Source organism: Psittacula echo (assembly GCF_963264785.1).
Source record: "Psittacula echo genome assembly, chromosome: 5".
NCBI classification, from domain to species: domain Eukaryota; kingdom Metazoa; phylum Chordata; class Aves; order Psittaciformes; family Psittacidae; genus Psittacula; species Psittacula echo.
The window spans coordinates 60,136,836-60,164,316 of NC_137739.1; the positions used below are offsets into that span (position 1 = coordinate 60,136,836).

Consider the following 27,481-nt stretch of genomic DNA (forward strand, 5'->3'; position numbering starts at 1 on the left):
TTCTAAAAGCTATACAGTCAATATACTGCATGAGAAAGAAGATTTTAGTGAAAATAAAACACACTACATTATTTAAATGCTAACTATTGGAGCTCTCCTGGTGTTATTGTCGTCTCTCCAGCATTATCAGACTTGAAACACTTTTAAATACACACTCCCAAATTGTTTAGTAAAAAGATAGGAGAAATATAACTTACACAGACAGTAAAGGTACTGAGTAAAAGCTATGATTATTAGAAAATAATAGGTAGAAACTAAAAAATGACTTAAGTAGGTGGTTATCTACTACCACAATAATTCTAAACTGAAAAATAAGTAGAGATTGACTAATTTAACAGATTGCAGTTGAAATTCTGTATTCCTTGAGGGGAAACAATTATGGTAGCAATGGCTTTTAACATTAAACATTGACATTTGTTGGAGTGAAGGTATGGCCCGGCACAAGCAATCCAGGAGGTTCCTTGACTGTGTGGAAGACAACTTCCTTCTGCAAGTAATAGAGGAACCAACAAGGAGAGGTGCCATGCTTGACCTCGTGCTCACCAACAGGGAAGGGCTCGTGGGAAATGCGACAATCCAGGGCAGCCTTGGTTGCAGTGACCACAAGATGGTCGAATTCGAGATCCTCGGGACAGTGAGAAGAGTGTGCAGCAAGCTCACTGCCCTTCACTTCAGGAGAGCAGACTTTGGCCTCTTCAGGAACCTGCTTAGTAAGGTTCCATGGGATATAGCCCTAGAGGGCAGGGGGCCCCAAGACTCTTGGTTGATATTCAAGGATCACCTACTGCAAGCTCAGGAGTCTTGCATCCCAACTAGAAGGAAGTGCAGCAGGAGGGCCAGGAGACCTCCTTGGATGGATAAGGAGCTGCTCAGGAAAAATCGAAGGGAAAAAGAGACTTATAGAAGGTGGAAGCAGGAACAGGCGGCCTGGGAAGAATACAGGGATGTTGCCCGGGAAGCTAGGGACCAGGTGAGGAAAGCTAAGGCCCAGTTAGAACTAAACTTGGCTAGGGATGTTAAGGATAATAGGAAGGGATTCTATAGGTACGTAGCGAGTAAAAGACCGACTAGGGAGAACGTAGGCCGCCTCCGGAAGCTATCAGGAGAACTGGCTACCCCGGATCTGGAGAAGGCTGAGGTTCTTATTGACTTCTTTGCCTCGGTCTTCACTGGCAAAGTCTCTGACTGCACCACCCAAGTCTTGGAAGGCAGATGCAGGGACTGTGAGAATGAAGACCCTAAGCCCACTGTAGGAGAGGATCTGGTTTGAGACCATCTTAAAAACCTAAACGTACACAAGTCCATGGGACCTGACAAAATCCATCCGCGGGTCCTGAAGGAGCTGGCGAATGAAGTTGCTAAGCCACTGGCCATCATAGTTGAAAACTCATGGCAGTCAGCTGAAGTCCCCAGCAACTGGAAAAAGGGAAATACAACCCTCATTATCAAGAAAGGAAAAATGGATGACCCAGGGAATTACAGACCAGTCAGTCTCACCTCTGTGCCTGGCAAACTCTTGGAGCTGATTTTCCTGGAAGGCATGCTCAGGCACATGAAAAACAAGGAGGTGCTTGGTGACAGCCAGCAAGGTTTCACTAAGGGGAAATCCTGCCTGACCAATTTGGTGGCCTTCTATGATGGGGCTATGGAACTGATGGCCAGGGGCAGAGCAGTTGACGTCATCTACCTGGATTTGTGCAAAGCGTTTCACACTGTCCCACACAACATCCTTCTCTCTAAATTGGAGAGACATCAATTTGATGGGTGGACCACTTGGTGGATAAAGAACTGCCTGGATGGCCGCACGCAAAGAGTTGTGGTCAATGGCTCAATGTCCGGCTGGAGACGGGTAACGAGTGGTGTCCCTCAGGGATCGGTGTTGGGACCGGTCTTGTTCAGCATCTTTGTCGGTGACATGGACAGTGGGATTGAGTGTGCCCTCAGCAAGTTCACCGATGACACCAAGCTGTGTGGTTCGGTTGATACACTGGAGGGAAGGGACGCCATCCAGAGGGACCTTGAGATGCTTGTGAGGTGGGCTGATGCCAACCTTACGAAGTTTAACCATGCCAAGTGCAAGGTCCTACACCTGGGTTGGAGCAATCCCAGGCACAGCTACAGGTTGCGCAGAGAAGAGATTCAGAGCAGCCCTGCAGAGAAGGACTTGGGGGTGTTCATCGATGAGAAACTTAACTTGAGCCGGCTTCAGTGTGCACTCGCAGCCCAGAAAGCCAACTGTATCCTGGACTGCATCAAGAGGAGCGTGACCAGCAGGTCAAAGGAGGTGATCCTGCCCCTCTACTCTGCTCTCGTGAGACCTCACTTGGAGTATTGTGTGCAGTTCTGGTGTCCTCAACATAAAAAGGACATGGAACTGTTGGAACAAGTCCAGAGGAGGGCCACGAGCATGATCAGGGGACTGCAGCACCTCCCCTATGAAGACAGGCTGAGAAAGCTGGGGCTGTTAAGCCTGAAGAAGAGAAGGCTGCGTGGAGACCTCCTAGCAGCCTTCCAGTATGTGAAGGGGGCCTACAAGGATGCTGGGGATGGACTATTTATCAGGGACTGTAGTGATAGGACAAGGGGTAACGGGTTCAAACTTAAACAGGGGAAGTGTCCTGGGTTCAGCAGTAGCAGTCAGTTTTTCTCCTTCTTAGTAGCTGTTGCAGCACTGTGTTTTTGACTTTTGGCCTGGGAACAAGGCTGATAACACTGATGTTTAGACTGACCAAGGACTTTGTGAGTCTCATGCTCTGCCAGGGAGGAGGAGGGGCCGGAAGGAAGCGGGGACAGGACACCTGACCCAAACTAGCCAAAGAGGTATTCCATACCACAGCACGTCATGCCAGGGGATGTAACTGGGAGCTACCCGGAAGGCCACGTCCTCTTTCTGTCGGGCTCTCTTTTCTGGCGGGCGCTATCGTATTCTCTTCCCTTGTTATTTCTCTTATCATTATTATTATTGGTGGCAGCAGTAGTGATTTGTGTTATACCTGAGTTACTGGACTGTTTTTATCTCAACCCGTGGGAGTTACTTTCTTTTGATTCTCCTCCCCATCCCTCTGGGGGGTGGGGGGGAAGTAGACTGCGTGGTTCTAATTTACAGCCGGGGCTTAAACCACGACAGGAAGTTTAGATTGGATATAAGGAAGAAATTCTTTACTGTGAGGGTGGTGAGGCACTGGAATGGGTTGCCCAGGGAGGTTGTGAATGCTCCATCCTTGTCAGTGTTCAAGGCCAGGTTGGATGAGGCCTTGGGTGGCATGGTTTAGTGTGGGGTGTCCCTGCCCATGGCAGTGGGGTTGGAACTAGATGATCTTAAGGTCCTTTCCAACCCTAACTATTCTATGATTCTATTCTATGATTAGCCAAAAGAGGCTGCAGTACTGCTTAGAAATTAGTTTTAGGTTTCTGTAACATATACTAAATCTTGCTGTCTTGCTTACTAACTGCAGCAGAGAAACTTCACAGTTATTAACAGACCTTCCTAAAAGTATTAAACAAATTAATTCCTTTATGTTTGAAGTTATTATAGGCTTATTTTAAAAATAACTCATTTTCTCTACCAAAAGTTATGCCACCCCTATAGAATATATAGAAGGCTTTTTGAAAAAAAACTACGAAACAATGAAAGTTGAGCTTGTGGCTAGGCATCAAGCTTTACAGTTCATTCAAGAAATTTCTGAAACTGAAGGAAAACTGTTCATTCTGAGATAATGACTTCAAACTGAATACAAATCTTAAAAACCAACATGGCAAATTCAAATAAACCAGTTGTGGAAAACTGACAACTGCCAGCAGATTTTGTAGGAAAATCTCAGACAGGAGCAGTAGTTTGAAGGGAAAAACAAGGTGTCAAGTCCAATGTGCTCTTCTGAATGTCTCCAGCTAGAGAACATGAATAATGCCTTCTGGGTCAAACCCCTCTAGCACTTATGCTTGCATTTTATTGAGAAATCAGTCTATTTTCTAATCAAGCTGCATAGCAGTATTGAGTTCAGTCTTGATACATTTCTCAAAGGACCATCACAGCCATTGATCATTTAGGGAACAGGTCTGGCTTTTAATAATGAGTTACTGGAGAATATACTAAATGTAGAAGTAATTTTGTTTCACATTTAAAAAAAGCTTGATTTTCCACCTATACACTGTATGCCCAGAAACGAAAGGCTGAAACAGTCCATTAATAAACACACAATGAAGAATTAAAAGCCAGTTATTGTGTGTAAAATCAACTTCTTAGGACTGAATACCATATTCATTTACACTAATGACAGCTGGAATGACATTGTGTAACTGTAAGAAAAAATATCTTCTTTCATTTTCGCATCATATGCATTAGTTTGGGTAAATATATTCCATTAGGTTTTGCATCTATTAGAACTCTTCCTTGTCTCTATAATCCTACAGGAATAATAATTCTCAATTGCTGCATTTTAAGACTTAAAGCTTATTAAAAATCCCCCTTTATTCCCCCCAAGAAGTAAAACTATACAGGGTGTCAAAATACTTAAATGTGGCATGTGACTCAAAAGGGAAGCAGTTTCCCAATGGTAAAGCTTCACTTTTATTTAAAGAACATGTGCTGTAAAGGTGTTAAGTAATATTATCACTGTTTTCTATGCAAGTAACCCTTACATATTGATGAAGATACCTTCCAGAATATCAGCTTTTATATGCTTCTGGAAGGAAAATTTATTCTGAATGTTCCTTCAGTAAAGAATCTTTCTCAAGGCTTAGGGCATTTAGTGTAGCAGGACAAGTAGCTGAATAGCACGATACCCAAACACTCTGAAATGCAGCACGAATTGCCAGCAGAAGCATCAAGAACAGCATCATTCCAAGGTAGAGAGGAAGTAGACTTCAGGTTGCAGTACCTTCTCTGAAGGTAGACAGCAGCTCCCTTTCATTTCCTGTTTTTTGTTTTAATTGCTCCCCATACACAGAGTCAGAGCACTTTTCATACTTTGTTGTGTCTGTATCCTGGATCTTTAACACTTTAGTTCATTCTCCAACCCAACTCTCTCCTACTTCTCACCCATGCTTCCTCCTGCTGGGAATCACAAATACGGCCTACAAACCATGCTTTCTGAGAGAGGTATTTTTGAGAGTCGAAAGTGGTCTGTGCAGCAGATTGCAGCAGCAGACCACCAACGTGTATGAAAACCTGACTAAGATATGAACTAAAAAGCAATCTCCAAAGTGTGCCCAGACCTCTCCTTTGTGGGTAACACAGCAGCAGTCACTTGCATGGGCTGGATAAGCAGCAACAGGACATGACCAACAAAAATTAAGAAACAGAAAAGGAGGAATTACCAGCATTATAGATGCTAAGAGTTATTGTAGATGGCCATCTGCGATGGTCTATAAACATTCAAAATCAATGATGCCATGATGCAGGGCATGTGACAACACTATGCCCTGGTGGACCTTGCCTTGTTCTAATTTGTGTTGCTTTCAAGGAGCCCTTCCACCCTCAGATAAGATCACTATTATTAATCACTACCATTGCTCTTCCTTTCCAATCTTCTGGGCTTTAACCTAACATACTAATTAATAACTGGCAGACATTGCCCTGCATGACTTTCACACAATAAAACTGTTAATGCAAAATACTTAAATTAAAATACTAAGAAATACAGCATTGTTTTGGTGAATGTAAACATGAAGGAAAGAAATAATTATGTCACTGAAAAATGCTCAGGTCTGAGAGCAGACCAAAGCAGAACAATTGCTGACTGATATCTTAATTACACCGTTCTGATGCAAGTATCAATAAAAACAATTGCAAGGTGTACATTTTCAACTGTGTAAAACTACACTGGATCATCATTTTCTGCTTGAAATTTTATGTAACAGTCACTTGTGATCTTGCATTTAGTTTGAGGCTTGAAGCAGCATAACAATACTAAACCCACTCAAGATGACTCCACATTTAGAAAAACAATCCCGGGTCTTTAAAGTTAATGAAGCTAGAAGGAAGAGAGCTACATGAGAGCTCATCATCACAGCTGCAAGGGACAGGTTGCTCAGTAGTACTACTACCCTTTATTTTTTTTACATATGCAGTTATTTTCAATTAAAGACTTTTCTGATAGCAGGAACTCTATTCAATAATCTTACAAATATTTTTTTTCAACAAACGGAATTAGGGCATCTCAATTTCCAAATGCTAAAATACTCAAGGTACTTCAGAAACTAAATTCTTCACAGGAATTCTCTTCAAGAAGAGAGCGTTGCCTTTGTTCTGCAGAAGATATGACTCCACTGATAGCAGCTGCATTATAAACTAATGTCTTATCTAAATGGAGCAGCTGTAATACCCTTTGTCCTTCTTGACCTGCTCCAGTGCCACACATACACCTGGGAAAAATCTGACCTGACAAGTGATAACAGATTCTGAAGGAAACCAACAGATTTCTGTGAGTCCTTACACTAGCAAGAAAGGGGAGGGGAAAGGACAAGAAAGAATTTTATTGTCACATGTTACCTGCATGAAGCCATATTTGAGCCAGAGTCATCCAAGGATGCAGAGGTCCTTGTTTAGGGGCACTGCTTTGCAGAGATGATGCAACCTCAGACAGTGCTTGCTCCACTCTGGAAGCTGCTATTGATGTGGCATGGACTGAACCTGTAGAAGTAATAAAAAATTACCATCACAGACAGAACGAATGTCATACACATTACATAAAACATTTAATTGTAACCTCCTCAAATTCCTCGATATAATTCACATGAACGGTTTTGGAGAAGGTTTTTGAAATGTCAAGTTAATTTTCCTTGTTATGAAAGCTTTTATACTGGTCTGAAAGACTATATAGAAACCACACTAAACATTGTTAAGTATACCTGACACACTTTTGGGTTGCTACTATGAATACACTCTATTAAACCTGACACCTCCTTTCTGGCAATGTATGATCCAAAAAAGGTTTGTGATGGAATCATAAACTGAAATCTTCAGGTTGCTGCATGCACTTGATGTTAGTAATTGCTATGTCTTCCCAGAGAGTGTGATTAGAGGACTATTTTAAGACTAATAACAGTAAAAAAACCAGCGACCTAAAATATACAAGATCACATAGTACCCCAGCACAAACAGCCAATTAAACTGTACTAAACGTAAAATTTAGCTGATCAAGAGGGCCAAGATAAAATGCCTTGTGGCAAAAAAGTACTTTGCATAAAGAACATTCCCAAAGCATACTAAATAAAGGATAATTCTCTTAAAATTAAGCATTTACAATTTAGATTAGAATCTCATTGGCAAATACTACCCTTTTCAAAGTAGTGGAATTAAAAAAGCTTCTGTATCTAAAGAATATCTAATGGCAACTGTAATTTGGATAGCCAAGTACTGACAGCACATTTAGTCATTATGATTTTTTTTTTTTTAATCAAATCCATGAATATTTTCAGCTACACTCCTTCTTGTCATCTAAGCTTCAACATATCTCTAGCTGTTTTAGAAGTACATATTACAAAATCTCAAACTGACTAGGCCTAATTGATAAATGAAACTGAAATATTCCATGTTGGAATAGATGAGAAGCCATCAGCATATCTGTAATGGTCAAGAATGGTAGGAACCCCAAAAGAAAGTACTGAATCCCATGCAGGTTGAACTGTACCCCACAAGCTCATCCTCATCACTAGCAGTTAAGCAGTTAAGAAATAAACAAAACCTTCACTCTTAATATCACAGGCTTTCTAAGAATTTTAACAAGAAGGGATTTGCCACATAAACCATAAATTCTTAAAGTGTGACAAGATAAATCAGCAAGCCAGAAAAGCAGAAGAAATTCCTAGTAGACAGGTAAGTAGAGAGAGAAAAGTTGTCTGCAGGTGTGCAATCCTTAACTGACAGAAACAAGAGGAAAGCAGAATAGGACATAGTTAGCATTTCATATTTTATTATGAACAAGCAATTGCTCTGAAGACCTGAAACAGTATCTGGCTGTGGAGTTTGCTTTCCTTTACTAGCTAATGAAACTACTCAAACTCCAGCCTGCAAGGTTGAACACTTCTTAAAAGTTTTTGTCTTTCTTGTCTTTAAGGCTTAACTTCTAAAGAAATATAAAAGGGGAGTCTAAGCAAGAAGCATGTGGAGTGTATTCCAAGAAAAATACCAGCAAAAGTTCCATTAATGAGCATCAGAAATCCCTTTTTTGTCTGAGATCTATTTCTCTAAATGCATGCCACTGCAGCCTGTCACTTGTTAGCCTTCTAGGGACTAACAATGAAAGAGCCTTCCCATCTATCTGGAAGAATTTGTAAAGAAAAGGTGTGATTCACTGACAGAAAGGATACCATCTAATCCTTTCCTTCTGAAAAGCAAATATTCAATTTAGTATTAAAAAGGGCCTATATTTTCTATTATTTACAGCAAAGACTCTGGCTGCTGGTCAGGCCACAAGTAACGTCATGTAGAAAGTGTGCCATTAGATTTCAAGCCTCTAGTACTTAAACACAAACCACATATAGTAATATATTATTAAAACTTTTTGTACATCAATTTCTACACTAAAGGAGAACTATGCTGTGATAAAATCCTTACGAGTTCCAGTACCACCTATGTTAAAGTTAGAACAGAGTGGATACCAAGTACTTCCTATGGTAATTAACTCCTACCCTGGGCTTTATTCCAAGTGGTAGAAAAAAGAAAACACATTTTGTTAAAAAACCCCAATCTTTCTAGTTTGTTTTTTTAGGTGTTTGTGGTTTTTTTTGTGTTGGTTTTTTTTTTGTTTTGGTTTGGTTTTTTTTGTTTTTTTTTGTTTTGTTTTTTTTTTTTTTTTTTTTTTTTTTTTGTTTTTTTTTTGTTTGTTTTTTTCCAAAGTATAACTTTTCAAATTGCTTATATTTCCTATTTAGGAAAAAGGTATCCCTTAACATACTGCAGCAATTAGTTCTCTGAAGAAAATATACCTATATACAAAGTAATAGTCTTCAAGTGCCCTTCAATAAAATTACTATGAAATAGTTACTTCCTATCCTTCACTAAATTAATACAACTGACATAAAAACATATTCTAAATTAATAATGAATATTAACATCTAAATTTCAACATGGACCAAGTAACTATTTTAGAAATCCAGACCGCAGATTTTCCAACATAATCAACTAAATTTATGCTACCTTTAAACAACATCCCAAATAAATGGATTCTGGAAGTTTAATTTTAAAGACTAATGTTAATCAGCATAAAGAAACTTAGTATAACCTTCTACAGGGCTGTCTGGAAATCCAAGCCTTTGAAATCCTTTATGCTTCACTCATACTTGAAATGTAGAGAACTTAAGGATGTTGAAAAACAGCACAAGAGCATCAATAATAGGGGTTTTTTTTGTTTGGTTTTGTTTCTTTAAAACCCCTCCTTGCAGTGGCTATTAAGATAGATATCAAGCACAAGCCTATACAGTGTCCAAAAGGAGGGATAACCTCTAGTATAGCCTTGCATATGTAATCAGCACAGCCACTGTACCCTTAATCACACTTTTACATCTTTTCTACTAACTTTTTTTTTCATTAAATAACAGTAGTCTTTTGACACTGGCGAGTGGTGTCTTTCAGGTACATCGCACTCATGCTGATAGCTCTAATGCATAATCTAACTAATTTCTGGTCCCTTCTGTTAAAACACAATTAGCTTTCATTTTACAGACAACTAAAAATCATTGAAAGATCAATTAAAGATCCTGTCTGCTAAAAAACTTTTTCTGATCTTCCACCAAGTTTTATTAAACCCTTTTCTTATTTGAACTAACTTATGTGAGCTATCTGTTCGTTGTTCTAACACAGTCACAGATTCAGATATTTATAGTCACATTACATTCTAAAATGTATAGTAATTTCAACTATAACTTGTAAAGATACATAGTGGTTTGTAAGAAACTAAGGGTAAAGAGAGGATCTCACAGATCTGATGTAGCCAGTTACTTATTTGGAGGTTCCCTCTTGCCATAATCTCTGCTTTCTCTTCCCACCATTATCTGCACTTTTCTTTCTGTGGTCTGTGTTCAGTACTTTCAGCCAAACACAAACATATCCTCACTGTCAGTGTTACAAAATTCACTCAGTTGTAGCTTCCTTCAAACGTTCAGATAGAAAGCAGCAGTAATTTCTGGTTTAAAATTTTACCATATCTTTCACACACACAGGTATCCTTGCTCTTCTCACACAACTTCTAGACTGCTGTTACAGCATGATACTTAAGGATAAAAAACAAATAAAACACCACAAGTAGCAAAGAGAGTTTAGTTTGAAATATAAAAGCATGAGGTCTGGAAAAGCAATATATCACCAAAATGGGTCCTGGCAACTCACTTGCATTTATTTAGCCTTGTTCTGAAGCTTGTCTTCAAGGGACTGTCTTTGCAAGGTCTAGAACTCACTACTTAAATTATTTATTGATTATCATCTGGAATCACAATCACATTACACACTGCAAAGTGTGACAGAAGGTCTTAAACATAACAAAATGTTTCTAAACCAACAAGGTATAACACCCCACTGAAGTTTCCTATAATGACATTAGTTCAGAATTTACAGTTTCTACTCACCATATTAACACAGCATCTGCAAGAACCATGGTTATAGAATCATTGAATCATGGAATGGTTAGGGTTGGAAGGCACTACATCATCCAGTTCCAACCTCCCTGTAATAGTCAGGGACACCTTCCACTAGACCAGGCTGCTCAAAGCCCCATCCAACTTGGGCTTGAACACTGCCAGGAATGGGGCATCCATAACTACTCTGGGCAAGTTCCAGTGTTTCACCACCCTCATAGTAAAAAATTTCTTCCTAATGTCTAACCTAAATCTACTCTCCTTCAGTTTAAAATGATTCCCCCTTGTCCTGTCACTACATGCCCTCGTAAAAAAGTCCCTCTCCAGATTTTTTGTAGGCCCCCGTTAGGTACTGGAAGGCTGCTCTAAGGACTCTCCCGAGCCTTCTCTTGTCCTGACTGAACAAGCCCAGGTCTCTCAGACTGCCTTCATAGGAGAGGTGCTCCAGCCCTCTCATCATCTTTGTGTCCCCTTCTCTGGACTCAAGCAGGTCCATGTTCCTCCTGTGTTGAGTGCCTCAGAGCTGAACACGGTACTGCAGGTGGGGTCTCACAAGAGCAGAGTAGAGGGTCAGAATCACCTCCCTCAACCTGCTGTAACACTCCTTTTGATGAAGCCCAGCATATGGTTGGCTTGTAATTCAATCTCAAATTGAAAACTTCTCAACAGCCTTCTACAAACACAATTTAACCAAGAAGTTAAGTTGTCTCACAGTAACTTTTCTTTGCCAAGTCATACCTACAGTGCAATTTCTGTGAAAAACAGCGTTCAATTTATTCCTTCAGGCTTTTCTTAAGATAAATATTACAGTAAAGTCTTCATGAAACTCATTTTTCAAATATCATTTATAGGTCACCCTATGCAAATAAGCATGTTATGACTTCTTCAGTTCTTTCCTTGGTCATTTCCCAATACATTCTTCAGAAAATAGCCTAACGTACATGAATTAAGACATGGACTCTATCAGCACTTAGTTGGCATGCAGACTTGCAGGAACACAAAATAACTTTGCTATGTACATCAAATCTTCCTTCTGAATAGACTGTCATCCTTGATGAAACACATTAATATCAACTGACAAAAACACTGTAACAGGATTTCTTTTTATATCATAATAGAGAATATTACTAAACGGTTTTACATTCATCATGTTTTCAACGTTTCAATGTCTACACAAAATAAAAAAATGCTTTAACAGCAATGCTCATGCAGGAGAAAAGAGGAAAAACCCCATGATTTTCAACTTTACATGCATACAAAGCTGGCAGTAAGAACATTAGTGGTGTGACATTCCCAGAACTCTGTGCTAAAAAAGTAATTGCATGATACAAAGAGGCAGTACCTTCTGCAGGACTAATACATCACTGAAGTGCTGCATTTGATAAGATAGAGCAGCAGGTTTAGCCAAATTAAAAATTTTTCCAATAAAATTCATTAAGTGCCTGAGACACCTTTCACAATCACAAATTACAAAGCTAGCTTAACTTATGCTACAGAGTTATGAATGGAGATATTAGTAGTCAGGTATGGGCAGCATCATTTATACAACATCCTCTCAGCTCTTTGAAAAAGATTTTCCATGCTCAGCCACTGTCAAACATGCTGGTTTATGTAGTTTCTTACTTTTCTCCTCTCCACCAAATTGGTCTCCTGTACTACCTCATAAAAATCTATGAAAAAATAAAGTAATAAATGAAAATAAAATCCTGTAATTTACTATTCAAGGCTAAACACGCAACTTCATAACGTAACTGGTTAGAGAAAAAGGTCATTATTTCACATCCTGGTTAAAGTAGCAGTTACTTCTATTGATATATATTCTTCATTCTCCCTTATTTAGCTTGTTTTCATCATTTCATTATTTTAAAGTGTACTCTAAAGAGATTTATTCTACAAGCAAAATTTGTACCAGAAGAGAAAGCAGTAGTTTATTATGACTCATGACAGCAGTTGCAACGTTGCATTCTGGACCAACATACTACTTAGGAACAGGAGTGACATAAAATCTCTAATAAAACATTCTGGCAGCTGGCCATTATGTTATACAAGACCTTCCTAATATATCTTTATTTGCAGTCCTCTAGAAATGAATACTGCCTCTTTAATTATTCAATGCAAGTGTTAGTTGAGTGCATTCAGATCTTGTAAGATCACAGTACTTAGGGTGACTGAACGGGCAAAGAGCATCAGCCTTGTTTTACACACTACCAAACTTCCACTACTGATGGACAAAACATGTATGTTTTGTGGTAAAGCAAAAGGTGATTTAAGTCCTTAAGAAATTAATGAAACTCCACAGTGAACACTACTTACAAACTGAAAAAAGGGAGTAAAAACCATGAAAGTAAGCATCTGATGGATTGCCTTTGAACAGATCAAACCACAAATTAAAATCCACAGTAAGAGGGAGGGGAAAAGCCCCTCAAAACAAAAAACAAAACCAAAACAAGATAAAACCAAACAAATGAACAAACAAACAAAAAGATCCCAAACCCAAAAATCCCCCAAGAACTCCAAGAAAGCCAAAGGATTTCTGATAATCTTCAAACTGTAAATCAGGTTTATAGCATTCCAAAAGATGAAAAAAAAAAAAAAGAAAAAAAAGATTACTGTTTACAATAAATATTTTCACAGAGCCTTTGCTACATCTCTAAAATAATGTTCTGGTTCAACAGAAATTGGAAGTCAAGTCAATAATACAAAACGCATTTTGCTTCTTACACTAGAATAAAAATTGAACTAAGCAAGATATAGAACATCAGATTTTCAGGTCTGATAACTATACTAACATGCTATAAGCATCTAGGCAAATCTCTACTTACTCAAAGATAGAGCTTTCACTTTCATCAATTATTTACAGTATACAAAGGACTTCAATATCAGGGTTTTTTCATGGTTCCACTGCTTCTCATGCATACAATGGAAGCTCCTTTCACTGAGGACACAGTAGGTTGGAAATAGAAAACTTGGGCTTTACATAATCTGTGCTTGGGCTTCTGCATTCTTTCAGTTTGCCTTCATTCTTGAATGTGTTTGTATTAACTTGTAGCTCTGCAAAGAATAAGTAATTTCATGCTAACTGAGATGTAGGTCTGAGCAAGTTCAACTCAATGATGCCCAAACCTGTAATAGCAATCAATCAGCTAGTCAAATGCTTCAAAAAGAATGTCACACTTCAACTACTTAAACTACCATAAGACAAAGATTTCCTGGAAGGAAGCACTTTCCTTAATTTCTATTTACAGGCTTACACATGAGCTAGTGATTTCAAAACTCTCATCTTATGTCAGCTATTGTAACAAATGAATTTTCCTAATACTCAAAGATTTATTTTCTACATTTTCTTAGGAATTAATAACTTTGACATGATATCAGGTAAATGCTAGGTGTCAAAAATTAATTTCTTAAAATTGGATTATAGTAAATGCAGTGACAAAACCAGCACTATGCATAAAGCAGTGAGTGAAGGAGAACTTCACAGAAATTAAAAAGAGTTAAAAAGAAATGGCTGTAAAACTATGCTGATTTTACCCTGCCACCTGAACTACTCTGGCAGCATTACTGTACAGTTTGTACAGCATGTTTAAATTCGCATCATTTCAATGAAAAGAATGGCTCTTGACTTGAAATAGCACAATGCTCAACGCTGATTTTCACTCTTCTAATACCTCTGAATGATTCCAGTATGCCTTACCTGCAATATGAAAATACACATTGATATTTAGGCAATTTTTTTCCTTCACATGAATTTTCAGGGAAGGTTTTGGATGCAATTAGCTAAAGGCTTTCTGAAACTAAGTCATTAAAAACCATACAGATAAGAAGGAAATTCTGTGGAAAGGACAGGCTTGTTAGGCAAAAGATGCCAGCAATGTAAACAATTTACAGCAGTAGATGCTACAAAGCATTCTTGGCCAATAACCTCTTGTACCAAACCCTATCCTTTTCTGTAACAGTCATGAGAACAGAGTATCAAATACATCTGTAACTTTACCTCTTTTGGGGTCAATATCACAGTCTGCTTTGTTGAAACTCTTAAAACCCATTCAGTATTTAATGAAGAGCATCTGAACAGCCAGATGTCACTGACACTTTGTTGAAACTTCAACTGTTTAAACATGGTTTATCAGTTATGAAGATTATCTGAAAAATACAGCACAAACTAGCACGCCCATCAGGAATAGAAAGCCACTTTACAGCGAGAAGGTGAACAGGGCTCAGGAACTTGGTCACAGCATGGAGAGGCTGCATGGGGCCAGACAAAGATATCTGGTTTAGGATGAGGATGAGGAAGATGAGAAGATACAAACAGTTGGAGAGGAGACTCTGTTCTTGAGGGAGAAGATGAGGAAGTATCAGAGGCTAAAAAGCGAAACAAAGAGAATGATAAGGGTGTGGTGGGGCGGGAAAGAAAAAAGATCCAACAGGGTTTAATGGACTCAAGGATGCCAAAAAAAGCAAAGCATTTATTACACCATTCAGTAAGATGAAAATGGTTTGTACATAAAATATATGCCACTTTCTCTGAAAGCAACGTAAAAAAAAAAATTAAAAATGTCCTGTACTCACATTACTCTCTTTCCATGCTAAACTAGATAAAAAAACCCCAAAACCAACAGAAAACTGCAACCAATACACAATGAATCAAATAATGTTTTTTAAAAGACTGAGTACAACTTACCTTAACCAAAATAGCCAATTGAATCTCAAGTGATTTGCATATGCATATCTGCCTTAGGAAATCTGACTGTCTCCGTGTCAGATTTTACTTCAGTGAGCAAAAAACTTTTTTTTTCTCCATATTTATTTCCTTCAGCAATAATACAAATATGGGTGCATGCTGCTCATGACAAACTCAATGAAATAGAAGGCAAACTTAAAGTAGATTTGACAGTTGTCGGTCAGTGCATCAGAATGTAAGAGTCTGGCCTTGTAAAATATCCACAATACACTTTTCAGATACTTCAATGGTAACACAAGTTTGAACTTCAATCATTTAATAATTTCTGATTATGGAAATGGAAAGAGCTCTATAAAAAACTGTTTTGAAAGACTTTTTTTTTTTTCCAAATTCCAACTTGTGCTTAATTAATACACTCGTTACAGCTAAATGCATTTTTTTAAAGGATTTCAGAATTCAAATTGCAAGTACACAGTACTTCATATATGAATTTTAGTTTTCATTTCTCAGTACTCAGATTGGCCAAACTCAGACTAGGCAGGCAGAGGGGATCATCATCATCACAGGTGGCAAGCAAAGTTAAGAAGGGGGAAATTTCATATGTATATACACACATAAATGCATACACATGGTAGCATTACACTGTATAAAGAGGAGAGGAGCAAACATTTCTGTCCTGAGAGGATTTTCCACAATACCCTTCGTGAGTACCCCTATTTTAATACTTATTTGTCAAATTCCTTATGCATTTCTAAACACTGGGAAGCCACAAAATCTGCACAAGAGCTCTTTCAGCCTGTAAAAGTCTCACATTTTGACCATCTATTGTTTCTGTCATCTACCATTTGTAAACAATGTTTTTTTGAGAGTCTGCTGAAAGTCTTCTCACTCAAACACTGACAAGCTTGACTTCTTTTATTCTTATATTACCATGGCCTTTTAATTTCTGCAAAATTTTTATATAATGTTCTACATGAAGAATCTTGGACAAAACTTGGATATGGAGCTATTAAATGCATACTGCTGTGTAGATACAGTACATAACAAAGCTGTAGTCCTTACCAGAATTTGAATACGGGAATTGTAACCAGGTTTCTTCTGCTAAAATTAACAGCTGAAACCCAAACAAACAAACCCACCTCCCCAACAAAATAGAGACACACCTGCCCCATCCTCACAATTGTCTTTTATAGGAAATAGAATCAAATAGGGACACCATATATTTAATTTCCTACCTTGTCCTCCCTGACAGTAGAGATAAGCTGCAACAACACAGCTAAGATTCAGAAAAACAGACTAATTGGAACTTCTAGAAAAATCAGAACATATGTATAGATTCATTTTTCCAGTCAAAGTATTGGCTTCAGGATTTGAATTTGGGGCTTCTTGAAAAGCTCAATCTTTTGGATAAGGGTTCATTTTTACTTAAAAGCATACAGTCTTTAAAAAGCACCAATTCATTATGCTCTCAACTGTGGCAGATATAAAACAGGACACCCCAAAGTGTGTGCCTACATTTGTAAAAAACAAAACCAAACCCCCAGAGCTAACCACATAACACTCCCACGACATGCCCCCCCCCAAGCAGTTTTTTGAAGGCATAAAATAAATTACCTATTTCTATCTATGTATGTATATGTAACTTTTAAAATCTATTTATGTTTATAAAATGAAACTATGAACTAGATTAGAACATAGAACGATCACTGAATGCTAGAATGTTATCGTATACAATTTAATTATATGAGTAGGAGAAGACAGAAAATTCCACATCAGGGCAGCAAGGTACATTATGCCATGCTTCAGATCATGTCATACTGCAATTCTTTGAAATCAGGACACCTGATCTTTGTAATCAAAATTGTTTGCCATTATAGCAAGCACAGAACACTTTCTATTTATTTACATGATTTCAATTTTACAAAATTGAGTGAACATTCAAATCAACTTTAACTTTCAGAAGTTAAACATCTAAATTAGATTTTTTTCTACTGCATAATTCTGATATTAAACAAAGAGACACATGACATGTTTAAAAGTATTTTAATTTATATGTCAGTGTATCCTAATTCATAGGGTGGGAAACTTCTCCATAAACTGTTTGTGTCAAAGTGTGATTAAGCAGAAATTCACATCTGAAAAGTGTCAGGAAAGCATGCTACAATTTTGAGATAAAACAGAAAACTCACAATATTTAGCATACAAATAATATACTGTAAAGATTCTTGGAACTAGCACCATCATGGTAATTCCTTCAGCAATTTTCACAGGATGCATGGCTCACATGCTTTTTGGTTATATGACTTTTAAGGCATATCGATTTGCACTGTGAAAACTGAAATAGGCAAATTATACATTAAAATAAGCAAATTACAGGTTAAAATAAGAAAATTACATATTGTAAATGTTTACTGACACAAAATAATCTCAGCTTTTATGTAGTGCACCATGATTTTTGATATGTTTATCAAAATATCACAGTATATATGATTTTTAATAAATTTTTTTTGCTCATAATGTCAAAGCTATGTCTACACTAAGCCAACCCACCCATGTAATTATATTTTAATAAATATTAAATATTTTAATTAATTTAATTAGCAATGATACCTTCAGGTTTTTTGAGATTAAAAGTTTTCTGACATTTTTCTTATTTATGTTTTTAAATAAAATATGTGCAAATACTGAATGGAAAGAAATGCATAGGACTTCAGCAAATAGGCCAGTTCAGCATATTAAGTTTTATCCTTTGCATAAGAATATACCACTAAACTCAGCAAGCTCCATACTATAGATATTTTAATTTACAAAGAACATGGTGAGCAAGTCAATAAAATAAAAAAAATAAAAAAAATATAAATAAATAAAAAATAAATAAATAAAAAAATAAAAAAGAAAAAATCTTATACTGCACAATATCTATTTCCACTTATATGACAACAATGAAAATATTATTTCATTATGCAAAATAAAGAACATATGTAAAATCTAGCTATAGCCAGACCATTTTACCTATGTTTCATATGCAGTTCTTACCTGTTTCAGGATCACTGAAATCTGGTAATGTAATTGTATTAAGCTGTCGTCTATCAGCAATAGCTCTGTCTAACAGGCTGCTCCCACGTCCAGAATCACTGTAATGAAGTATAGAAATTGTAAGAAGCTATTAAAATATAAAATTATATACTGAGATACAAGTTGCATGTTGCCCTCCTCCCACAAAGATTCTTGCTATAAAAGTTCTTGCTATGAACAGATTTAGTACCAAGCACCACTAACCACTCACTGTGCATTAAGCCAGCTGCACTAAAACAGAATTAAGCTGAGCAAAACTAAATCCATATTTACTTCAGCAATTCTGTGTTCATAATTAATACAACCATGAAAGGAATACGGGCTTTTAATCTGATTCATAGCTAACAGCGCTACAGAAAGGATTTTTTGTACCTTAAACTTTTGTATAATATGAGGTACAGCTCTCACAGGAACCCAAGATGAGAGATGTGAGTTTGAAACCCCATACTTTTCCCAGATTGAATAGAAACACTAAATTCAGGACATCTAATTTTAGATACAGATGTTATCAAGATGTCATAACTACATAAAAAGCTACCAATTTTATCTCTAGATGTTTTTTTGGGGAGTGGTTAGGTTGGTTTTGCTGTGGTTTTTTTGTTCTTGCTGGGTTTTTTTTTAATTCACACACATATTAACTGCCTAATGTTGAATTTGATCCTATTAGCAAAGTAAGGGCATTTTGAACACTTCCAACACCTCAAAAACCTAAGCAGTGGTTTTCACTGATTGCTCCTGTGGACAAATGCTCTTAAGTTTCTACTTAGTTGTAACCCAGTATCAGTCCCTCAGGCTTCTTATTGATACACTTGCTGAAAAACTAATTGCTGCTAGAACTACTATTAAAGATTCAGCAGAAAAACAGGGACTGAAGAATCAAGTGCTCCTTCTCTTTAAGATGAGGTCAGTATTGAAACACGTTGACAGAAGAGTGTGAGGAACCACACATGGACACTCCTTCTTTAACATTCTACAGTTAATACAGTAATTTCACTTTTAGGATTATAAGTCTGGAACTATTCACATTCAATTAATACTTTTTAAAAATCCTCATTAAAAAAACCACACACAAACTTAAAAATAATTAAGCTTTAAAGCAATTGGGCAGTTAGCCTAACAGCAGACTGCAAACTTTTGTCTGATTCTCACCAAAGAGAAAAAACTCCACGAAATTCCTAGCTTTAAGTAACTCCTGGGAGACATTAATCTAAACTGCAAGACTGGAATTGAGTAAATCTTTCCATTTGCCCTAATTTTACAATCTCTGCATTCCAAATTTGAACTGAGAGGGCAAGAAGCCTTCCAGCAACTCTTCATAGTTGCACACTTCAAGAAATAATTTCCTCTTTTTGTACAGCTGTTACTAAAATGGTATAAATAAAATTTTGCATTACCCTAACATTCTTGCATGAATGATTTCTTTACAAAATGATACTATTACAGAAATCCACAGGAAACACAAGGGAATATTCTGGGACACACACTATCAGCTATAGTTGTTACATCAGTTGCTGCATATTTTCTGGTAACCGCTGTGTTAATTACTTCCTCAATCCACAAGGAATGACATGCCAAAAGCTGCTGACAAGGAGAGCCAGACTTAGCACAAATATCTTCTAAGCACAGCACTGCCATTGTGGTTTGTTCTATTTTCCTAATACAAACTAAGAACTGGAAAAGAATTTAACTATTTTCTGATGAACTTCAAGCAGCAGGCTAAAGATGAACATTTAAACCTTCCAAGGCTTATACCACAATGTAAGTTTTAAATTCACATTAACTATCTCATGAGGAAAACATTTGTATGGCAATGAAAGACAAAAGGAAATTGTTCTAAATCAGCTGAACAAAACTAAGGCAAAGTGTTGCATTTAGCCCTTGCTTTGTGTGTTATATCTAGTTATACATAATTTATTTTCATTATTAAAGTATTATTGAGGATACTGAACCCAAATTTACTGAACAAAATCTGATTAATTGCAAGAAGAAATATTTAACATAAAACACTGTTTATCAAAAAAAGATCTTATCTGATTAGGAAAATGTTATATCAAAATTAGTTTTCAGTCTAAATTAGAATAGAAAAAGATGCTTCAAATAAGCATAAAGGATATTTAAATCTTTGAAAAAACCCCAACATTCTATAAGGGGTTCAAGTTATTAAAAGACCTTTTATTATTGGCATAAAGATATATTTAAAAAAATCTTCAATTATTTCCAGTGAGAGACAATCTTCAAACACTGCTTTTCAACAAAATTAACAACAAAAAGTGTGTTAAAATTACAGAGGTTGGGAAATTTAAGTTTTCATAATAATCCTGCATCATCATTCTTCACTACATCTGGAGCGCAGTCGGGTGAATAGAACTTCCCTGTCACATTTCAGGTCTGAGTGATAATTGCTATACCAGATCTGACTGGTATTCAGCCATTAAGTTTTGCGTGGATCATTCAAAGAAAGGCTACACTATCTGACATAATTCTGAATGTGTGATTCAAAAAACCTGTCTCCTTTCATAACAGCACCTATCCATAGCTCCCGTCCATTTCATTCCATTCCGTTCCAATTTGATTTTAATTTGTACCATTAACCAGAACTTCAGGAAAAGCTTTAGATGTCAGGATAAACGAAAAAAAAAAAAAAAAAAAAGCAGTAAAAACTATCAGATGCAAAGTAGTCCTTGTTAATTTTTCCAGTTACATGTTTTTGAAGGAGAAAGTGAATTGAGAGCTTGCAAACACTGCTGTTTGAAGCTGACATAGCCAAGAGTAAGTTTTCACTGCTGATGTCTGAGGGAAGCATAACTTAACGTGTATTAACACACTACAGTAACTGTTACCACAGGAACAACAACAAAAAAAAAGTAATGACAAGCCATGAGTAGAGCCCTGAGCTGTGTAGAGGATGTAACAGCAGAGATGGAAGGTGAAAAGTTGTGCTGGAGTACATGCAAAGCCTCACTGAAATTAAACTTACATGTAAATGGTAACTATTCTGCACAGCATACTGACAGTAACTCTTAAAACCCCCATCCTCACACACACAACCAGCCAACTAAAATAAAACACCACCCACTAAATAAGAAGATAAATTCTCTCCCGCTGCTAGTTCAGTGACTGAGTTGAAAATAATTCAGCTCAAACCTTTCTAGTTGTTGTACTCCCTTTCTATAACCCCTGGGTTCTGTTCCCTGCTCCACAGCCCAGTGTCAGAATCTCAGTGCACTGTGGCTGACGCAGGTCTCTTCCTAGGCTTTTTCTTCCACACTCTCTTGCTCTGAACTACTCACTCGCTTGCTAAGGACAGAAGCAATTTTCTCTTTTTGGCCATCTCTCTCATCTTTTTAAAAAGATGCATGCGTTTACGTAACTAAGATCAAAGTAAGAGCAAAAGCTGAACAGATAATGTTCATTATACTGCTATATTGGTATCTGATGCCACCTGGAACAAAGCCCTTCTGCTGCAGCACCTCTTCTCCAGAAACTGTCAACCCTTCAAACAACCAAACAGTAGGAAATTCTGCTTGTTCTCTTCTCCAGGTACTTGATAAACATGTTGAATCATACCAGCATAGATTTCTGCAAAGTGGCCTCCCTGTTTATTTCACAGCTTATCTAAATATAGATGGCAAAGGATCTTCACAGAAGCATTTTGGAAACCCAAATAGGACGACAACAACTTATCCAAATAATTCTTAATGCCTTTGAAGAACTTGAGCAGGTTCATAAGCAAGACATCCCTTTAGAAAAGGGCCATGCTGGCTCTGCAAGCACACCATATTTATCCATGTGACTTCTGATGTTTCTATAGTCTTAATTAATTGCCTAATCCTCCTACTTTTTTTTTTTTTTTTAAGTCCTTGAACTAAATTTCCACTATGGCAATCTTTCCACTAGACAATATAAAAGGCTTTATAATCCATACTGTGGAAAATACCCCAAGAAAATACCAGCACATTGAGTCCTCATCCCATAATCAGTCCTCATCGCTGCAGAGTTTATTAGCTTCGGTGCAACTTACTTCACAGAACTCTGGGTAATTTCTGCATGTCTATCAACAGGTATCTTCACACTTCAGTCTCCAGATTCCCAGAGGATTAGTTTGTTCATACGAAATACCAGACCAAATAAAACCAGGATTACTGATCTTGCATTGCCCTGAAAGGCTACTAAGGAAGGCATTGAGCAACCTAAAATTCTACAGCATCTTACCTTGGGTTAGTGAGATTGTAGCACGATTTCCAAATCTGGAGCATGTGTTTGCAGGTAAGGAGTGCTTCATCTGGGCCTCTGCACAGAGACTCCAATTTGACTTTTGTAAACAGTAATCTGGTGAAAACGAAAAGGAAATTAAAAGAGAAAGAAAAGATATTCCAATTCAAGCAAAATACTTTTAAAAATAGCCAACAGCACACCAAGCTGGAGAAAACAACTTCAAATTCAGTGTTAATTTAAATAACTGTTTCACAAAGTAATTACAATAAGGTCAAATATCTAACATCATTAAAGTACCTGTGCTTTGTCCAAGATGGCATATTCAACCAGACAGAAACAATAGTTGACAGGATATTTTACATTGTTTTAAAGCAAGATAATATAGCTTAGCGAAATCAGCAGGACCACTAAAACCAGTACTTCATACATCAAAGGGAAAAGAGACCTTCACTAAAAAAAATCTTTACTACTTTAATGAGAAAGGAAATTATTTTCCATTAACTGCTTCAGATGATACTTATATAACATATAACTCACAAAAGAAAACAACTCAGTACTGATGCAAGTTACTCCCCTATAGTATCAACTTCTGCTGGAAAAGGCTATACTGAAAATGTTAATGCTAGAACAGATAGATTCATGGGAGGTACTCAGCATTGGTAAGGTCAAGAAGAAACTACAATATGCTTCAATTAGCAAGTACTAAAATTGACGTTTGACTTGAATTTTGAATATTTTCAACATTTACAAGTGATGACCTCAAGAAAGCACATCATTCATCAAATATGCAGTAAACTATTCATAATGGGAGCAAACATGTTTGCTGAAAGCCACTAAATTAATTCTGATTCCAAAGCTGATGCTTCTAATGGCAGCAAGACAAGTAAAGTGCATAACCTCATAAGATGATTACTGCATATTCCTTTTACATTCCATGTATCAGTAGAAGGTTCTTCATAGAGATTAACTTAGATGCCTTTCTGAATAATTAAAGAATATAAATGCAGTGTGAGAATAAAGGAGCTAGTCAATTGGTATGAACATTTACAGGACCCACAGCCTCTGGGAACAAATAATATGCTAGAAAAATAATAATTTAAAAGTATTTTTAGTAAATTGCAAGATTAAAGAGTGCAAAGCAGGAGGAGAGTACGTATATAAAACTGTTAGCCTACTTTCTGTTTTTAAACCCAGGTGTATTTTATATTTTATTCCAGTACAACCTTAATCATACTAAGTGAAAAATTTGTATGATTGGTCATATGGTTTGTGTGGGAATACTGAGAAGGGTGTAGAAGGGTGGGCATGTGTGAAAGCTCAGAACTTTCCTATCCCAAATACAAACTTAGAGGCTGCAAATAACAGAGTAACTGAAAACTGCCAGAGGGTTTTCTCAAGAAGAAGAAATGACATCAAATGCCTCATCAAGTTACAGTAGCTAAAGCTCTAGTGTTGCACTTAAAATCCTTTGCAGAAACTACCCAGCATGTAAGTTGAAAAATGAAACACAGTAATTGCACAACGTGGAACTGAGGAGGAAACGAAGGGCAGGTTGCTAAGTTAGTTTAAGAAAATCACGTAAGGATAAGGAAGGTAAATAAGGTCATATGGAGGAGTCTCACCTGATGTGATGTAGGAATGTAGAACAGAATAATCAGTTACACTTGCTTAGCTTTCTTCCTACCAATAGATAATTTATATTCCCTTTGTCAGAGCAATCCTCTCTACATATTCGTTTAACTGTGACTATATCACTGGAAGTAAAAATGTCCAGATATGTCCATAATTTTATTTAAGAGAGAAAGAAACTCAACAAATCTCATCCTCCTCTCCTACTATATCTATTCTACCCTTAACATACACACACACACACACTCACTGCTCAAACAAGACCTAGGCATCAAAACCCACATCCAAAACTATAGGAATCTACCTCATACAATCTCTTTCCTGTTTCTCTGTATGTAAAAAGAAGACAGTACTTTCTACAGTTTGAAGAGCCTATAGAAGTACAATTTTTTAAAATCTGTGGTCATAAAGCACTACGAAAGTTATGGAACATAATACATTCAGAAGCACTGAATTTACAAATTATTCAAGGAAGAAGATAATCATATACTTTATTCTGTACAGTTTACAGATAAACTGAATTTACATTAACAAACTAAGCATTTAAGACTCAGGAATCTTGTAGCAGAGAGAAGGCACATGGTCAGTAAATCACTAAGATTCAGTATGCAAGAGCTAGAAGAAAAATTAAGTGGGAGATAGAAACGGATGGGATTTGATTATTATGAAATGACTTAAACATGTGTATGAATTAGCAGGACCCTGTGCAGCAAAAATGTAGAAATCTGGACTGCTAGTGCAGGATTAAAGGGCAAGATAGCAGAAGACAAATACACTTGTAAGAATTAAAGCAACACAGAATTTGATGCTCTTGGACGCACTTGGTATAAATGCAACATCACCCCTATTTCATATGCATTACAGCAATCAAGGGGACTGGATGGTTGCACGTTTCCTCAAAATATAAACAATAAAATATGATTGAAAAATATTTCTAATTCTAATAAAGGCTAAGCAATTGTATCTAATGGGCAAAAAGTACACTGGTGTAGGATTATCAACATTAAACCAATAATAAACTTTTGAACAGAAAAGGTTGCATTTATAAAGCCACACGGAGCAGTTTGCTGGATCCAAGAACTATTTTTATCATAAATCACAAAATAACTTCAGAAATCACTTCAGAAAACTGAGATGGGATGCTCATTCACAAAATGAAAACCTGCTAACTAAACGTTTACTTGAGAAATGAGAGAAGGAAAGGATGAAAAAGGAAGAAGATAATAGGCAGGAGGAACACCATGTGACAAGCAGGTCTCCCAAATTAACTTATTTCTTCTGATTTCCTCTGAACTATGGCTGGAGGTACAGGTTGATAGCTATCTAGACAAACAAGCAGCTCAGGGACAAGTATTATCAGGAGAGGTTTAGAAAACATGAGGCAGATAATCTGAAAAAGCATTTTCTGAATGGCCAGCTTTAAGGATCTGTGGAAACAACTCCTCTGGAATACAATCCGCATTATGGATACAGAGACTTTTAAACTTTACAGGGGCATTTTCATGCTCATTTTTAATACACTATTAAAAATGTTGCAGAAAAGATAAAAAAAAAAAGAGATAGGATGATTAAAATGAGGCTGTACATTTTATAAGTATCATGTTTTTGTTGTTCACAGGTTTAAATTACTGGCACACAGCACAGAACAAAACATGACAGACTAACCAAAGCATAATGGGACAGCACCCGTGACTAAGCATGCAAGTACTGAGGAACAGACAAATTCAAAATAGAAATGAAGAGTAGAACAATGTGTATCAGCAACATGTCTAACTGGAATAAATTTAAGAAATAACAAGAACAGAAATCTGTTTGTGTCAGATCCTCTGGGAAAGGGAATTAGATAAAACAGATTCTCTTAAAGACATTACAACAGTGAGGCATTTGTTCCAGAATCAGTGTTTGATATGGATGCAGATCTTTAACATTAGATAAAGTGAATTGTATCATTTTAGAAGGCTAATTACCCACACACAAAATGGAGAACAAATCAAACTCTTAAGTGGAAAGCCTAGTGATTCTTGGAGCTAATAGCTGATAGATTTATGAAATAGCTCCTGAAGCAGCAAATTACTCCGTTACTTCAAGACTGTTCTCACTAACTAATGAGGACATTATAAAACAGCTGCTTGTAATCTAATCCATATATTGCTGGATTTTTATTTAAATAAAGACTGAAAAATTCCCAATGGGTTTATAACTAGGTCTTTGAATTTCAATGGCCTACAGCCAAATGATCTGGAAACAGAGGGTAGCAAAGGCATCTGAGATAGAGCAGAAGCCTAGCATTTAACACAAAGATGCTAAAACGTTTAAAGATCCACTGCTCAGTGTATACTAGATAGGGATGAGATGAAGATTAAGTATACTAAGGAATGAACCTCAAACCTCCACCAAAATCCTTATCTGTTTTCTCAGATATGAAAGCAATGCTAAATGGAAAATAGGAACACTTTAGCAATGATTAATGTTCATGCTGTCAAAAATAATCCACTTCTCAGAATTACAAAAAGTGACACATAAGATCGTCCTTTCTAAAGTAAAAATTTAAAATAAAATATCACTTTTGTAATGACTGAGGAATAGCAACTATTTCCCTAATTTTTTTTTTTAAGAGGAAAGGCAGAGATGAATATGTCTAATTACATAAAAAAAAAATCTTAACATGCAAAAAATAAAACAAAAATTGCATACAAAAAGTGAAAGGAGTACCAGATAACACTGCTAATGGAAAAAATGGGTTATAGTCCAAGTTTAATAAGGAGACGTTACTGACAACCTTTGTAACGGTTATTCTAAACCAGAGCTGCTAAAAGCCAGATTCATCAAGGTAAGACAGCTGTGAAGAGGGCAGATACAGTTCTGGAAGGTATTCGCTGGAGCAGAAAGAGACAATACCATTATACAATACCCCAGTGAGACCACATCTGGAACATTATACACAATTTTTGTTGTAACAGTTAGAAACACACACACATGAGAAAGTTCAAATCGGAGCAGCTGCAGAAAAAGGCTCTGAGGGTGACTGGAGACTCCAGCCAAGAAGAGGTACAAATTCTATCTATAAATACAGATGAGACAAGCACCATGAAGGGAAAAGAACAAGTTATCTAGAGGATAATGTTTCCACAGAAAAAGAGTACATATAAACACCATGCAGACTATTAAAACATTAAAGGTGGAAATTAGATCTTAAGATTATAAATGAAATTGTAGAAAAGACTGCTTTCTCACAGCTTGTTTTGGATAGACTGCAGAAAAGGTAGAGCAAATCACCTAACTGTTCCTAAGATACAGCTGATAAGTTCA

At 36.8% G+C, this 27,481-nt stretch overlaps 1 protein-coding gene across 2 annotated transcripts in view; it reads right to left on the bottom strand.

The window, feature by feature from the left end:
* Window positions 1-27,481, bottom strand: part of TTC7B (tetratricopeptide repeat domain 7B) — a gene marked incomplete at its 5' end in the record, with an annotated part of 147,654 nt that overhangs the window by 39,283 nt on the left and 80,890 nt on the right. Inside the window, 5 exons of one of the 2 annotated variants that reach the window (XM_080617489.1) lie at window positions 6,491-6,631; window positions 12,886-12,936; window positions 14,770-14,934; window positions 18,290-18,387; window positions 22,541-22,657. In XM_080617489.1, the coding sequence (XP_080473615.1) occupies window positions 6,491-6,631; window positions 12,886-12,936; window positions 14,770-14,934; window positions 18,290-18,387; window positions 22,541-22,657 (572 nt within the window). The remainder of the gene's footprint in view (window positions 1-6,490; window positions 6,632-12,885; window positions 12,937-14,769; window positions 14,935-18,289; window positions 18,388-22,540; window positions 22,658-27,481) is intronic. The other variant, XM_080617488.1, reaches the window with a different exon arrangement.